The 16,769-nt window shown below is 40.6% G+C and overlaps 1 protein-coding gene across 4 annotated transcripts in view; it reads right to left on the minus strand.

Annotated features, from left to right (window-relative positions):
* The window catches only part of dnah5 (dynein, axonemal, heavy chain 5), a 249,542-nt gene that overhangs the window by 120,677 nt on the left and 112,096 nt on the right, over nt 1–16,769 (minus strand). For all 4 annotated transcript variants that reach the window (XM_082150214.1, XM_082150212.1, XM_082150215.1 and 1 more), the window contains exons 39-47: nt 14,285–14,419; nt 12,411–12,518; nt 12,164–12,317; nt 11,891–12,037; nt 10,821–11,062; nt 7,625–7,801; nt 4,786–4,990; nt 3,950–4,092; nt 3,265–3,399 (exon numbers count right to left, since the gene is read on the minus strand). In XM_082150214.1, coding sequence (XP_082006340.1) covers nt 3,265–3,399; nt 3,950–4,092; nt 4,786–4,990; nt 7,625–7,801; nt 10,821–11,062; nt 11,891–12,037; nt 12,164–12,317; nt 12,411–12,518; nt 14,285–14,419 — 1,446 coding nt within the window. The remainder of the gene's footprint in view (nt 1–3,264; nt 3,400–3,949; nt 4,093–4,785; nt 4,991–7,624; nt 7,802–10,820; nt 11,063–11,890; nt 12,038–12,163; nt 12,318–12,410; nt 12,519–14,284; nt 14,420–16,769) is intronic.

Consider the following 16,769-nt stretch of genomic DNA (forward strand, 5'->3'; position numbering starts at 1 on the left):
TCTTGGCGTTCAGCCGTAACCCCAACTCTTTCATATGGGCGAGAACAACATCTCGATGTTGAACCGCCATCTAATGCGACTGAGCTAAAATCTCGCAGGACCCAACGAGAAACATTTGACAGTAGCTTCCACGCTGTCAAAGATTCTACTAGAGGTACCAGTCTCTCGAGATTTCTGGATTTTGTTGCTGTTGAGTAGTCGGTTCGTCGCCCTGTAACGGCGCACCGGCAAGGAACGACCAAACAGACTGCTCCAGCACCCTCCTCAGAGGGGGCGGGCATCCCGAGGCCACTACGTTTCCGGGTGGACCTTGAGATATGTGCTCGCCGGAGACCGCTGCGCCCTGTAACACCAGAGGTGGCAGGGTTGGCAGAACGGTCCCCTGAGGGCACCGAAGAGAGACGGGCACCGTGAAAAGAGGTGTTAACCGCTCTGCTTCGGGGGGATTACCCTCATTTGTCCTGAGCCCTCAGACATCAGGACTTTTTCCCAGCAGCCTTCTTGGCGGTAATAACGGTCCGCAGATCCGTTTTACCCCTCGAAGACTGCTGGGTTTGAGAGCGCCCTCCGTGTCCCCGAGATTTTTGTGGGGGAGCACGAGAGGACACACTCTGTTTTTGAGTGGCACGATGTTCAGCGCTCTTTTTAGAGGAGTGAGGCTGCTCCCGCTCAGCAGCCTCAATGAAAGAACGGCGGGGGAGAAGTTTTTGTAATGCAGCTGCCTGTTTAGCAGCTTCCTGAGATTTAGCTACCGCACTGTTTACTGCATCACCAAATAAACCAACAGTGGAAACCGGAGCATCTAAGAGAACGTGCTTTTCTTTCTCTTTTATATCGCTCAAATTGAGCCACAGATGCCTCTCAGTGGCCACCAGGGCTGCCATAGACCGCCCGATTGATTTAGCGGTCTCCTTGGTGGCCCTGAGAGACAGATCTGTGGCTCTGCGTAGTTCAGCCACTGTGTCAGGACCAATTCCCCCGCCCTCCTCTAAATCCCCCAATAATTCTGCCTGATAGGCTTGCATAATAGACATCGTATGCAGACACGCTGCAGCTTGACCAGCGGCTGCATACGATTTATGAACCAGAGATGATGTGAATTTTACTGGCTTAGAGGGAAGTGAAGGAACTTTCAGGGAAGATGCCGTTGCTGGAGAGAGATAGCTCGCAAGCGTCTCCTCCACCTTCGGCATCTCCCCATAACCATATTCTTTATATTTGTGAATGGAAGAATAGTGGGATGTTTGTGGTGCATACACTCTGTATGAAACCGGTTTTCCCCACGATTTCGACACCTCGGTGTGGAGATCGGGGAAAAACGGAAGGCTTCTTCGCTGAGGCTGTGTACGAGATGGCAGGAAGCGTTCGTCGAGCTTACTTTTCGAACGAACGTCCTGCCTATCCTCTGGCCACTCAATAGATAATCTGTGAACTGCTCTCGTGACAACATCGAGCAATTCCTCAAAAGCGTGAGACTGAGGTGGCGAATCCTCAGACTCAGCTTCAATACTAACAACGTCCAACTCCTCAGAGCTGGACAATTGCAGTATTGGTGCCTCCATCGGGGGGGAAGAAACCGCAGCGCGTGCTTCCACACCCTGATGAGAGGCACTGGATCTATCAGAAGGATGTTGAGATAAGGCAGAGCCCGTCTCAACATCCACTGATAAATCCATTTGTGAACCCCAGGTCTGAGATCGACGCCGTGCCTCGGCAGCGGCGGGACCCAAGCCCTGGGGAACGTGATCGGGATTGAACCGAGCCAAGCGGGATCGGAGCGTACGCAATGGAAGCGCCTCGCAATGCACACAATCACCACCCTCGAGTGCTGACTGGGCATGCTCCTCACCCAAACAAACAACACAAAGAGTGTGAGTATCACCTCCCGTTAAATAACGCGGGCAGGGATGGACACACACTCTAAACTGCTGCTTGCTCGCCATACTGAATATATATATATATATAATATAGACAGACAACACCAAATAACAAGGACAGATTCAACACAGAGCGCAACTGAAGACTCAGAAAGCTTTCGTTTTCTGTTTCGGGCCGGCTTTTATAGCTTCCTGGTACGTGACGTCACCCGCCTCTGACGTTCCGCCACACCATTGGACTGATTTTACATGTGCTTCAAGACGTCATCACGCAAAGCGTTCCCATAGCGTCAGTTTCGACGTAACGGGAGTTCCCTTGAAAGGGAACTATTATTATAATTCAAATAGCTGTTTTCTATTTTAGTATATTTCAAACAACAATTTTTCACCAGCCATTATTCCAGTCTTTAGTGCCACATGATCCTTCAGAAATCATTCTAATATGTTGATTAGGTGCCATTTCTAATTATCACAGTTTAAAATTGTTGGATTATAATTAATATTTTTGAAATATTTTGCATTTATTTCAAACAGAATTTGTTTAGTAATAATATAAACAGTTTAAAGTCACTTCTGATCCATTTAATGCATCCTTGCATTATTCATTTTCTACCATTTTCTTTTGTACACAGTAATGTGCTATAAAACTTTCAAGAGTATCATGTATAGAACAAACTGCACACACAGATCTTAAAGTGAAAGAATGATGCATAGGAGAGTTTTTTTGTGTGTGTGTGGAATTCTATTTGACATAAAAACCAGCAATGTAAAATATTGTTTTGTGTTGCACCATTATTTATAAAAAATAAAAAAAAGAAGCCAATTACTAAAAAGCTACACTGCTATCCAACTTTTTCCTTAGTAGCTTCGAAAAATATGACATTGTTACAGTTCTATTCTGTTTGGATGTGTTCCTTTGTTCTAGTTTCCCCCCACTCATCTGTTTCTATGGACGCTAACTCAATCATCACAGCTGTTCATCATTTAGCTCATCACCATTGTATATTTAAGTAGTGCACTCCTCAGTTGTGCGGTATTGTTTGTGCGTAGCACAGTCTCGCATTGGTTGATTGTTATTTGCCTACCTATTCTGAGTTTTTTAATAAATCCTGTTTTATTTTCTAATCATCTTCGTCTTCTTCGGATCACCGTGACAGACATATGTATAATATTAATAAATAGAACTGAGCTACTGTCTTGTAGTCTATGTTTAGTTAATGTTTAAAAATGCTTAGTTGTTTAGTTAGTTCCTCTCTAAAAAGATTATGCATTACAACACAGTAATAAAGTATGTGCTGACTTCATAGAAAGTGTAACCAAAATACTGTTCATCAAAGATACCACAATATTAGACATGTTTTGGGGGAAAAACACTGTCTTCATGTACCTGAAACATAAGAGGTGTGGTGGCAGAGGAGAAATTGAGACTCTTGGCAGTGTGGGATTCTGGGTCATATTTGGACATGTAGCCTTTGATGATGACGGTTTTGGCAGTGCCCTGTTCTCCTATCAAAAGCACAGCCTGAAACACATGAAGAAAACATGAGTAGACTCCAGAGAGGGCGACCATCTGTCCTTGTGCAAGGCTAATCATAGTGCTGGCAGCACAGGAAAAGTCTTGATGACAAACAAAGTAGCTGTCCATTTAAACAAGCCTCACTCAGACAAATCAATAATGCAGCACTGCATGGTGTCATTGTCGAGAACCTACACTAGAAAATACAACCTACAATATATTTAGTGTTTTTTATAAGATCCAGAGGGTTTTATAATACGATGTACAACTGCATTCTAATTCACGAAGAAACAGATAACACTATTCCACCAAAATGGTGCTTGTTCTTGTCTCAGAGCCAGTGCTCGATGGGTGTTCGGTTACAACTACTGTAAACTAACAAACATTGCATTTTGCAGTCTTTTTTTACTGCCAGTTTCGAGAACATATGATATACATATATGTACTGCATATATACAGTAAATTACAATATTGATAATGTACAGATCAATGTACAGCCTGATCATTTATTTTTATTTTTTTATTAAAAGTCAAATAAGAGTGAAAAGGCTCTCACCTTGCCCTGCTTTGCAATGGTCTGGATGAGGAAGTCAGTGCGAACATTGTCTACGTTGGGCACCAATATGGAGCCATACTCTGGTGTAGAGTCAGGCGGGTAAATATACTCTTCCACCCTGGTATTCCAGTGAACCCAATGGCCTACAAAATACACATTTTCCACTGTCAGTACTGTGAATAGAGCATCTTGCAAGAACCTTTATTAAAACTCCATAATGAACAGCCAATGTGTTCCATAATTAAATAGGGTTATTAACCCTGGTTCTGACTCACAAGTGGAGTTTTTGCCATGACAAAATGTAATGGCTGGGAAACTTGCTGCTAATTAGGCATCTAATTGAAGTGTACACTATTTTGCGGAAAATTTTCAAAGGAAACTTAGAAACCAGAGAATTTTGGGTCAACCTGGAAGTCAACCTGGAATATACTTATATTGTGGTCCATCAATAAATGCCCAACAAAACGAAAGAATAAAAACAATCTTGAGTGTCAGATTTGTCTGAAGGCAGACAACAGACTTCAGATTCACTATTCTCCATAAACATGCAAATTCTCCTCTCAATAGGAAAAATGACATAGAAATTAGACTGCTGCTTGAATTGTACTGACAAAAAGAGTAATTTCCCAGCATACTCTTGTTCAGAAGAAAAACCTTCAGTCAGTCTTACTAAAACAGCTTTTCTTGTCATTTACCAATCGGAAAAGTTGATAAGTTGAAAACATTTACACAAATATTATAAATTGAAGATTTATATGTAAACAGAACCAAAGACAAAGACAGATAAAAATGAAGCAAATATAACACAGAATGAGGCGTGTGACTGTGTTAGATACCATCATTAGTGACGTAAAAGTCGAACATGGTGTCCTCGCTGTGGGGAGGGATGTTGGGAAGGTTCAGGCAGATGTTGTCATGGTGACGGAGCCATTGCTCCATCTTCATTCGATCATCCAGTTCCAATAGGGCTCCCACACTCCACATGAGAGCGAAGACATACAGACGTTCCATGTGCTCACGAGACAGCTCCCCTCCCTGCTCCTGATGGGTTACATCATCAAAGACACCATCAAAGGTCTGTCAGAGCATAAAGGCCAGTTAAAATTATTATTTTTGCACTCATGAAACCAGAGAAAAGATATTATGCATTATCTGATATCCAAATAATAATAATAATAATATAATCCTTTATTGTGAACTTGTGAAAATGTTCAGTATACCCATATGACCACTGAATATGTTTTGATAACTTTTGTTTAAGAATAAAATGCATGACACTTTTCGGGATATGTTCATTTGCTTAAAATTTTTTCCATATGTACTAGATTGGATGCATTCATAATTAAACAAAGTTTATATAAAATTTTGTCTGTAAGTCTGACAGTGGCAGAAAATAAAGTGCTAGAAGCTACAAAATCTGGGTTAATGAGGACGACAGCTGTTATTTAAATATATTTTGAGAGAAACAATTGTGTATTATTAAAGGGATGGTTAAAATATTAAATAAGAATTTGATGTTAGATGCAAATTTACCTTATGACACTACATTTACCATTTATGAAAACAAAGCTTCACGGTCAGGATTATCAGCACATTAATATACACTACCATTCAAAAGTTTAGGGTCAGCAAGATTTTTAGTGGGTTTGAAAAAAGTATCTTATGCTCACCGATGCATTTATTTGATCAAAAATACAGTAAAAACAGTAATATTGCGCAATATCATTACAATTTACTCCTCAAGTAACATTTCTTATTATTATCAGTATTGAAACAAGTTGTTACAGAATTACAGTTAGTTATCTTTTTTTCTGAATTATTTGATAAATAGTTCAAAACAACAGCATTTATTTAATATACAAGTCTTTTTAAGAATCTTTTTTAAATCTTTTTTACTGTCACTTTTGATCAATTTAATGTGTCATTGTGGAATAAAAGTACTAATTTATTTAGAAAGAAAGGAAGAAAGAAAGAATTCAGATGGGGAAAAATCGACAGGAAGGGAAATTCACGACTGCACCAGTGATAAAAATATACAAATACATTCAAAGCCAGTCAGTTAGGCATGAATGTTTCTTTTCAGCTACAGCCTGAGGTGTTAATATTCTTCAACATCCAATTCACAACAATATTACTTGACACTGTCTGTTTTATGGTCATTCACACAAATGTTTCAATTACATAATCATTTGCAGGTTGCATTGTTGGTGCTCTATACACACTGTCTATGAAAGAATTACATCAAGCCCAAAGTGCTTTTGAAGGTTATAGGGCCTTTTTTTATAGAGCCAGTGGGTATAATGCATATTTGGCTCATGTTTAATTCTCATAGAATGATAGTGTGGTGACAATAGGGCTGTATAATGTCTATCTCAAAACTAAATGCTTTACAAATGACAATGCGAGTGATAATGTGTGACATTTACTGGGGACAGTTCATCCTAATCATATTCATGACTTTCAGATAAGGAGAAAATCTGCATGGGTTGAATGTCAAAAAGACATGTATTGAGTGAAATTGGTCAGGAATTCAGTATATTTATATGAATTCATAGATTGATTTAAGCTAATTCTGCTTATATTGTAATGATGAGCTTACATATTTTATTTTATTCAGCTGATCAACGAGTATTCAATATTTCATTTCAATGATGGCACTGTCAAGATAAGTCAAATCTCACTGCATTAAATGTAGCGAAATGGTATTATTTTGCTAGAACCATTGCTGTACCATTTCTTTATCAAATCCCCTTATCACTAGTACACAGTTTCAGGTGTCAGACATTTTATAGTGCTGTCAGAAACCATTGCTAATTCCTAAAATCCATCGTAATAAGATTTGAAAACATCCATAATGCACCGATGAATCTCATCAAATGAAATCTTGTATGTGGAGACATTCTTTATACTACATCACCACTGCGCTCTTCGGTGCACAAAAGCGCTCACTCATTTGTGTACATTGCTCTCTCGGGTAGAGGACTCCATGACTTCCACTAAATAGGAATAGTTTATAAGGGGATAGGGGAAAATTTTGTACAGCATAATGGACTGAATGTGCACTAATGTATAAAGCAGGGGTGTTCAATTAAAGTTCCAAGAGGCCTACTAGTAGCTCTGTATTTCCTTAATAGTACAATACATTTCCTTGTGGACAGCAGTAGTAGGGGTCTGCTGATTATGCAGCCAATGAGATTGTCTGCTCAACATTTAAATAGTATTGCAGCTCACCACTGTATCTTCGTTACTGTTGTTAAAATAACCACGTCAATTGAAGCGTACTTCATGCTTGTTATGTCTTTAGTGTGAGAGAAAAGCAACATGCAAATTGGCTTAAGAAGTGCGTCTGGGCCTAAATAAAAGAATTCGAAGATATAGTGCTAGACATAAATGACCCTGAACGCTTCTGGTGTGTTCATCTCTGTTGTTTTTACGGCTGCTCACTTAAACTGTAGAAAGGTTAAAATGGTGCAACCGTTGTCTCACGGGACAGAACTGGACAGTAGTCTGCTAACTGGTGACCCCTGGTATACAGTGCACGTACTAACAACTGCGCTACTCTGTTTTTTAATGACAGAAGCTGAAGTTTAAAAGCCTTATTTTTGGATTGACATGTTAGTAAGCAGTCTTTCACTGCTGCAAAAATCTGTAATGAGGACTACAACTGTTGACAACCTTGGGCTGAATGAGTCCTTGCAGCATGTTTATGCACTGCATGATGATGAAGGCCTCCAGCATGTCCATCTTATACTGCAAAGATTGAATGCTGAACCGATAGAGCTCAGGGAAGGAGGACGAAAAGAGATCCCTCAGGACCACCCCTTCCTGAGGGGAGCGATTCTTCAGCCAGCCCTGAAAGCACACACACAAGTGAAAAACCCGTAAGGAAGGACATACAGTACACATAATGGGAGATATCTGCACACTGAAATTAAACGAACTATCCTTTAGAGCTCAAAAATAGTTTGTCCATCTTCTCTGTCTTTCTCTGGCTCTCCTTCTCTTACTCTTCATGCATTGAACAGTTGAACACTTTGAAGTCTGTTATAAAGACAGAGAGAAATACCTGGGGGATTTTAGAGTTCATTAATTCAGAGTGGAGTAGAATTAATAACAAGCAGAGCCACTGGTTTCTACATTCGAGGTTCTGTGGGTGCCTTTTTTTCACTTTTATTATGCAAATGTGGAGGGAAATATTGTAGATTCTAGTTGTTCTCAAATTTCTTCAAACTTGGTTAATATACTAAATTTATATTACCCAAAAAGGACAATGTTTCTCATAATTTATGAACAATCATGTTGTTCCAACCCATAAGACTTTAATTCAACTTCAAAAGACAAATGGAGCCTTCATTCATTCTGTGCCTTCATTCCCTCAAAATTTTAAAGGTATAGTTCACCCAAAATTTTTTATTCTGTCATTAATTACTCCCCCTCATGTCGTTCCAAACACATAAGCCTTTCTTTCATCTTCGGAACACAAATGAAGATGTTTTCGATGAAATCGGAGAGATTTATGTCCCTCCATTGACAGCTACGCAACTATCGCTTAGATGCTTTAAAAAGAGGGTCATAAAACTAATTCACATAAATTGTGTGAGAGAGACACGATCGCTTTATATGATGAACATTTATAAATTTAGGCTTTTAATCACATATAAACATTCACCAACTCACACATCAGTTGTGGTAAACGGTGTTTGCTTGACGTGCGAGAATCAATAAGGTTCATTCTCGTGTTACGCATCAGGTTTGAACTTCCGCAAGAACCAACGAGGTCCATCCTTGTGTGTTATGCAGCACGTTTGAGGTTCATTCTCGTGTGTTATGGGGCATGTTTGAGCTTCCGCAAGAAGCAATGAGTTTTTTTTTCTTGAGCGTCAATCAGGTTCGATTGAGCTTCTGTTTATGTTCGCTGATCAGTGTTTAAATGTGAAAAAAGCCTAAATACAATCTGTTTCTTATATAAAGCGATCAAGTCTCTTCAGAAAAAAATTGGACTAAACCACCCGATTTATATGGATTAGTTTTATAATCTCTTTATGAACTTTTTGAAGCGTCGAAGTGGTGGTAGCGTAGCTCTCAATGGATAGAAAAGAAAGCTCTCAGATTTCATCAAAAAGAGCTTCATTTGTTTTCTGAAGATAAGCGAAAGTCTTATGGGTTTGAAACGACATGAGTCAAAACGACAAATTTTTAGGTAAACTAACCCATTAACACTTCAAAAAGTTCATAAAATCATTATACCAGTAATTCATTGGAATCAAGCAGTTTAATCCAAGTCTTCTGAATAGGCATGATAATTGTATATGATAAAAAGTGTTCACATATAAACATTAATCACCATACATACATACATAGAGCATATTAAACATGGCAAGTGAAAACTTAACCATGCTTGGTTGACACACAAGTCAAGAACGAATGAGGTTTGTTCTCATGTGTCACATAAGCACATTTGAGCTTCCACAGCAACCAGTGAGGTTTGTTCTCATGTGTCAAGTTAAAACAGTTAGACCATATTTGATGTGCTCTATGCATGTGTGTCAACTAATGTTTACATGTGAATAAAAACATTAATTAAGTCTTTAAAGTTTTCTAGGTTTGGAACGAGATGAGGTTGAGCAAATGATGAAAGATATTGCATTTTTGCATGAACTAACCTTTCAAGTTAAACACAGAGACTTCTCAGAAAAGAAAGAAAAAAATAGACAGCTTAACAGAATAGTTCACTCAAAAATTATAATTCTGCCCTCAATTGCAAACCCTCATTTTGTTTGAAATCCACATGATTCCACATTTTTGAAATCCAAGGAATATACTGGTATCTCTTTTGGTGTAGCTCTGAAGTCTCATTCACCATTTTACACATTCAAGCTTGAGCTTCAAGGTTATCCCTGTGGTGTCTTTTGTCATATTTTGACATTACATGTATGGATATTAGAGAAAGCATTAATGAGATTTAAGAGCTATGGCAGTTTTTCAGAGAATTACCTACATTTTGGTCTGTTCCTCATACAAAGCTACGATAGCTTTCAGAAGACCATAGTACACTCATGAATACTGCTTTTATGATACATGTTTTGTCCTTTTTGTAGCTTGAAAGCCACTTAGTCTTGAAAAAGAGCATAATATTTCCTTTTTTTGTTCCATGAAAGGAAGAATATTTGAACAATGGAGTATGTAAATGACATAATTTTCTTTTTTGGGTGAACTATTTCTGTAGATTTTATGGAAGCAAGCATCCGGTAGCACTTTATTGTAAAGTGTCATTGTTACATGAAGTTACTAAAGTAATAACTATAAATTATGTATTAGTACATCTAACCCTAAAATGAACCAAACCCTAATCCTAATCCTACTAGTACATGCAGTTACTTAATATTAATCAGTACTTATTAAATCTATTATTACAGTGTAACAAAGAAAACTAAATTAAGTGTAACCAAGCATCCTCTGACAATAATCTTTTTAATTACTTAAATTGGTAACACTTTATTTTAATAGTCCACTTTAGACATTCTAACTTTAAGTAACTTTGTGACTACATGTCAACTACCAGTCATTAGAGTATTTAGTAGACTGTCTGCATAATATCTGCATTGCAACACTATGTTGATGGTCCCCCAAAAGAAACTCTACTGCTGAATATAAGAAACTTGGCAAGTACATGTCAACTTATTCTACTAACTCAGACCTAACAGTTTACTAATCCTCTAATGATAGTTAGTTGGCATTGAGTAGTTGCAAAGTAACTTTTAGTTAGTAGAATGTCTATGGTGGACTATCAAAATAAAGTGTAACCCTTAAATTATCTAAATATAGAATACTTAATAATAGTATTATTTAGTACTAATTTGTTATCACCCACCTCCAAAATAGGGCTCCAATTAAGGACAGAAGAGCTCATAAACACCATCCCATTACGGGACACTGTGGCTGGGGAGGCGTTATCGATGTTGTGTGGCTCAAACACAATCTTGCAATTGGGGGCCATGGGGATGCGGTCCCCATTGGCCAATGTCAGTGTACGGTTATCATCCAGGACTGAGTTTAGGTTTTCAATCCATATAGCATCAACTGGCCCATCAAGAACAATCCATATGTGTTCCCCTAAACACAAACCATGAAGTACAAATGAGAAATGAAATAAGATACAGATACAATTGCATAATGTTGTGGCTTCCATCAATCATTATGATCAATGACTGACTTTGCCATCTTATGGCTGATTGCTTGGCCCATTAGTGTCAAAAGCCCTGTTTGATGGCTGCACTTGTTCATTGATAAAAAAACACAAAAAAAACGAGTCGATAGGTTTCAACATGTTTCCATTTAAATGAAACATTCTCTTTCATGTGTTATAGATCTCAGTGCCTTTTTGTAAAGGGAGGGAATAGTGCACTCTTGCCTGTTTGAGAGGCTTTTCAACCACTTTGGAAACCATCAGCTTTCTTACACAACTGACCAGACAAAAAAAGCCCTGAGGGGCTCTGCTGACATATATTAAAAGATTTGCTCCCTCAAAAGTAGATGTGTTTTTTAAACATTTTAGACCAGACATGCTAAGTATGTTTAATAGTTTTAATGTTCAGTGCTGTATACTTAAAGTTACTTTGATATGTGCAATAATCTCAGGAAATACAGTATTAGGAGCTAAAAAAAAACCTTGGTAACACTTAATTTTACAGTGTCCTTGTTACATGTTACATGTATTTATTATAGTAATAACAGTAAATTATTAATAACATTTAATTACATGCTACTAACTCTAAACCAAACCCTAATACGAACCATAACCCTATAGTAAGTACATGTTATTTAATATTACTCAGTACTTAATTATAATTACACTGTAAAAAGGACACCTTAAAATAAAGTGTAACCAAAAGCTTCTGCTGCTTATGCATATTCTATACACTTTTTTAACAGGTGATCTACCTTTCTTTGCTCTGAGTGTTTTCCTCCAAAGAGTGGAAAAGATTCCATCAGTCCAGTCGTTGGTTGCCACATCGAGTCGACCAAACATTTGAGGTGCAGTAATAGCTTTAGGGTTCATACGCATCTCTCTGTGAGGTTGGCCACAATCTAAACATGTATTTAAAGTAAGCTGCATATAAATTACAAATGTTTACTATTTACATCAACAACGAAATGATCCCTGTCCACTGTAACATAATGGCCAAGTTTTTATGGCTGGTGTCTAATTCTCACCAGTCATGGCCTTCATAAGGGTATGGATGCAGGTTGTTTTTCCTGCTCCGCTGGGGCCTAGTGCCATCATCCCATGACGAACTCTTTGAGTCTCATATAGCTGAATAATCTTTAACCTCCACGGTGGGTGATTGATAAGACCAGCCTCAGTTACCTAGTAGAATAACAAAGATTTTGGTTTTGATTTTAATTCCCAGTGCTCAACCTAACAAACGTTCAGATTCATATATTATAATTTTTTTCCAACCTGTTTGTCTATGGCTGATTCCAGATCAGGGTATCCAGCTTTATCCAACTGAATTCCAGGGAAAAGATCTTCAATCAAACTGAGGAACAATGGCTCATCCTCATCAATCTTGAAGGGCAGAGACAAGTGTCAAGTCAAGTCAAGTTTATTTGTATAGCGCTTTTCACAATACAGATTGTATCAAAGCAGCTTCACAGTATTAAATTAAAATAATACAACAAAGTTTGTTTCAAGAGGAATTTATTGATTGATAAAATTAAATTAAATATCCCCAAAATATCCCCAGTGTCATTTCATTGTTATGACAGATGCATTTAGAAAGGAATTCTGACATTGAACCACAAACTGATATGAGAGAGAATATCTATCTATAAACTACAGAAACGTCTGTCCGTCTGTCTGTCTGTCTGTGTGTCTGTTTGTTATTCGCATATCTCTCAAACCGTTAGTCCGATGGATTTCAAACTTGACAGCTGTCTTGCTTCGGGCATGAGTAAGTGCAGTGCCAAGTTTGGCGTTGTTTGGATTAGAAATGCAAAACAAAAGATATCGTTAAATATATCAGTAAAACTCACACTGCACACTGAGTGAGCACAGCGCAGGACCAGAGACAGAGAGGGTCGAAGAAAGCAGTGGAGCTTAAGGTTCAATCCCAATTCACCCCTTGCCCTACCCCTTGAACCTACCCCTCCGTTTTGCGCGATCCCGTGAAGGGGTAGGGGTTGTCTCGATTCTCTTTTGGTTGGAGGGGTAGGGGGAAGGGCCAGATAGCCCTTGAAACGAAGATTTTTCGGGACCACACTTCAAACGAAGGGGTATGAGAAATGTACCTGCATACACCGGCTACAGAGGCAACATGACTGCCAATAATCATTTTCTTTATGTCACATTCAATCTTGTGTTCATATTTATGGTCATGTTCTTCAAAGAAACGGTTGCAAAAAAATTGCTAAAGTTCGTTAACAATATGACGCGTGTAAAAAGCAAAAGTTTGAAGCGAAGTGGATGCGCGAATGAGGCAAATACGCGTCCACCGCGCCGCGCTAAACGTCTCATTCGCGCCGCAAGACCTCCAGACGCGTGTAAACGCGTCTTAACATTGAAATCACTCGCGCCAGACGCTCTATTCGCGTTTGGTGTGAACGCAGCATTAGGCGTCGAAGATATCGTCATCTCCGTTGTTTTCTGCGAACTTCAGAAGAAAAATGCAAAAAAAAGACTACAGCTGACGACGTCTTGGAAGTTTGTGATAAACATTGGCTCATCTCCTATGATGTAGGCGCTAGCAACGACGTATAATGACGTGTAACGGTGTAGTAGTGGTGTCCCATTTCTTAAGGGAATATTTTCACCCCTACGCCTTGCCACTCTGTTTCAAGCGTAGCATTTTTTCGGAGTTCACTGTGTAGCCTGCTCCCTGAATCGTTGTGCTTATTCATTTGTGGATGTTAACTGAATCTGTAAGTAAGATGTTCACCATCTCTTTCACGGCCATCATTTTTGTGGATGTTAACTGAATCTCAAAGTCAGGTATGCTGTTTACTTCTTAATATTATATTTCATTCTGGTGCGCTTAATGTTATCGCTACTGTTTAATAGTAGCCTATGCTATTCACCATCTCTTTCATGGCCGTAATTTGTAGTAGCCTATTCACAAACTGTTGTGCTTAACGTTGTTTTATCGGTCGTTAACTGGATAGTATGTCAACAAGTCAAATATAAAACTGGCTATTATGCTCTTAACTATTAACTGAATTTGCACGGACACTGCACTAGTATAATCAAATAAGTGTCATGTTTATACTGTATATTCATGAGGTGTGAATGTCAGTCATATGAGAAAACTATGTCTGTATGTGCGCTGGTATACTTACCAGTTTGGACAGGTTCATGTCTCGCAGAACTCTCATGACAATGGTAGACTCTGTGTCATTGGGATTGGCCCGTTTTGCGGCACCAAGAGTGCGTAGGACGGACAGAATATTGCGCAGACCAAAGTCATAATGGACCTAGAAAAAAAAAAAAAAAATCATACATTTACTTAAAAAGTAAGTTCCCTTTCAAGGGAACTCGCGTTGCGTCGAAACTGACGCTATGGGGAACGCTTTGCGTGATGACGTCTTGAAGCACATGTAAAATCAGTCCAATGGTGTGGCGGAACGTCAGAGGCGGGTGACGTCACGTACCAGGAAGCTATAAAAGCCGGCCCGAAACAGAAAACGAAAGCTTTCTGAGTCTTCAGTTGCGCTCTGTGTGAAATCTGTCTCTGTATATTTGGTATTGTCTGTCTATATTATATATATATATATATATTCAGTATGGCGAGCAAGCAGCAGTATAGGTTGTGTGTGCACCCCTGCCCGCGTTATTTAACGGGTGGGGACACTCACATCCTTTGTGTTGTTTGTTTGGGAGAGGAGCATGCCCAGTCAGCACTCGAGGGTGCTGGCTGTGAGCATTGTGACGCGCTGCCTTTGCGTACGCTCCGATCCCGCCTGGCGTTCTTCCAGAGCGCTCAGGATCGCGTTCCCCAGGGCTCTGGTCCCGCCGCTGCCGAGGCACGGCGTCGATCACAGACCTGGGGTTCGCAAATGGATCTATCAGTGGATGTTGAGACGGGCTCTGCCTTATCTCAGCCTCCTTCTGATAGATCCAGTGCCTCTCATCAGGGTGTGGAAGCACGCGTTGCGGTTTCTTCCCCCCCGATGGAGGCACCAATACTGCAATTGTCCAGCTCTGAGGAGTTGGACGTTGTTAGTATTGACGCTGAGTCTGAGGATTCGCCACCTCAGTCTCATGCGTTTGAGGAATTGCTTGATGTTATCACTAGAGCTGTCGAGCGATTATCTATTGAGTGGCCAGAAGATAGGCAGGGCGCTCGTTTGAAAAGCAAGCTCGACGAGCGTTTCCTGCCATCTCGTGCACAGCCTCAGCGCAGGAGCCTTCCGTTTTTCCCCGATCTCCACACCGAGGTGTCGAGATCGTGGGGGAAACCAGTGTCATATAGAGTGTATACTGCACAAACATCTCACTATTCCACCATTCACAATTATAAAGAGCATGGTTATGGGGAGATGCCGAAGGTGGAAGAGACGCTCGCGAGCTATCTCTCTCCAGCAACGGCATCTTCTCTGAAGGCTCCTGCACTTCCATCCAAGCCAGTAAAATTTACTTCTTCCCTGGTTCATAAAGCTTATGCCGCCGCCGGCCAAGCTGCAGCGTGTTTGCACACAATGTCTCTAATGCAAGCATACCAGGCTGAATTATTGGGTAATTCTGAGGAGGGCGGGGGTATTAGTTCTGATACGGTGTCTGAACTACGTAGAGCCACAGATTTGTCTCTCAGGGCCACCAAGGAGACGGCTAAATCCATCGGCCGCTCTATGGCAGCCCTGGTGGCCACTGAGAGGCATCTGTGGCTCAATCTTAGTGATATAAAGGACAAAGAGAAACATGTTCTTTTGGATGCACCGGTTTCCACTAAAGGGTTGTTTGGAGATGCAGTTAATAGTGCTGTAGCTAAATCACAAGAAGCTTCAAAACAGGCAGCTGCACTTCAGAAACTTCTCCCCCGCCGTTCTTTCATCGAGGCTGCTGAGCGGGAGCAGCCTCACTCATCTAAAAAGAGCGCTGAGCACCATGCCACTCAGAAACAGAGCGTTTCCTCCCGTGCTCCCCCACAAAAATCTCGGGGACACGGAGGGCGCTCTCAAACCCAGCAGTCTTCGAGGGGTAAAGCGGATCTGCGGACCGTTTTTACCGACAAGAAGGCTGCTGGGAAAAAGTCCTGATGTCCGTGGGCTCAGGACAAATGAGGGTAGCCCCCCCCCCCCGGAGCAGAGCGGTCAACACCTCTTTTTACGGTGCCCGTCTCTCTTCGGTGCCCTCAGGGGACCGTTCTGCCAACCCTGCCGCCTCCGGTGTTTCAGGGCGCAGCGGTCTCCGGCGAGCACATATCTCAAGGACCACCCGGAAACGTAGTGGCCTCGGGATGCCCGCCCCCTCTGAGGAGGGTGTTAGAGCAGTCTATTCAGTCGTTCCCTGCCGGTGCGCCGTTACAGGGCAACGAACCGACTACTCAACAGCAACAAAATCCAGAAACCAGTCTCGAGAGGCTGGTACCTCTAGTAGAATCTTTGACAGCGTGGAAGCTACTGTCAAATGTTTCTCGTTGGGTCCTGCAGACCGTGGAAAAAGGGTATCAGATACAATTCAAGAAACGCCCACCTCGGTTTATGGGGGTCCTGCCCACAGTGGTGGGCCCCGAGCAGGTTCTGGTTATGGAACAGGAAGTAAACACTCTGTTAGAGAAAGGGGCCATAGAATATCTACCTCCCTCCAACAGGGAAACCGGGTTTT

Source organism: Leuciscus leuciscus (genome assembly GCF_965113295.1).
Source record: "Leuciscus leuciscus genome assembly, chromosome: 20".
Classification (NCBI taxonomy): Eukaryota; Metazoa; Chordata; class Actinopteri; order Cypriniformes; family Leuciscidae; genus Leuciscus; species Leuciscus leuciscus.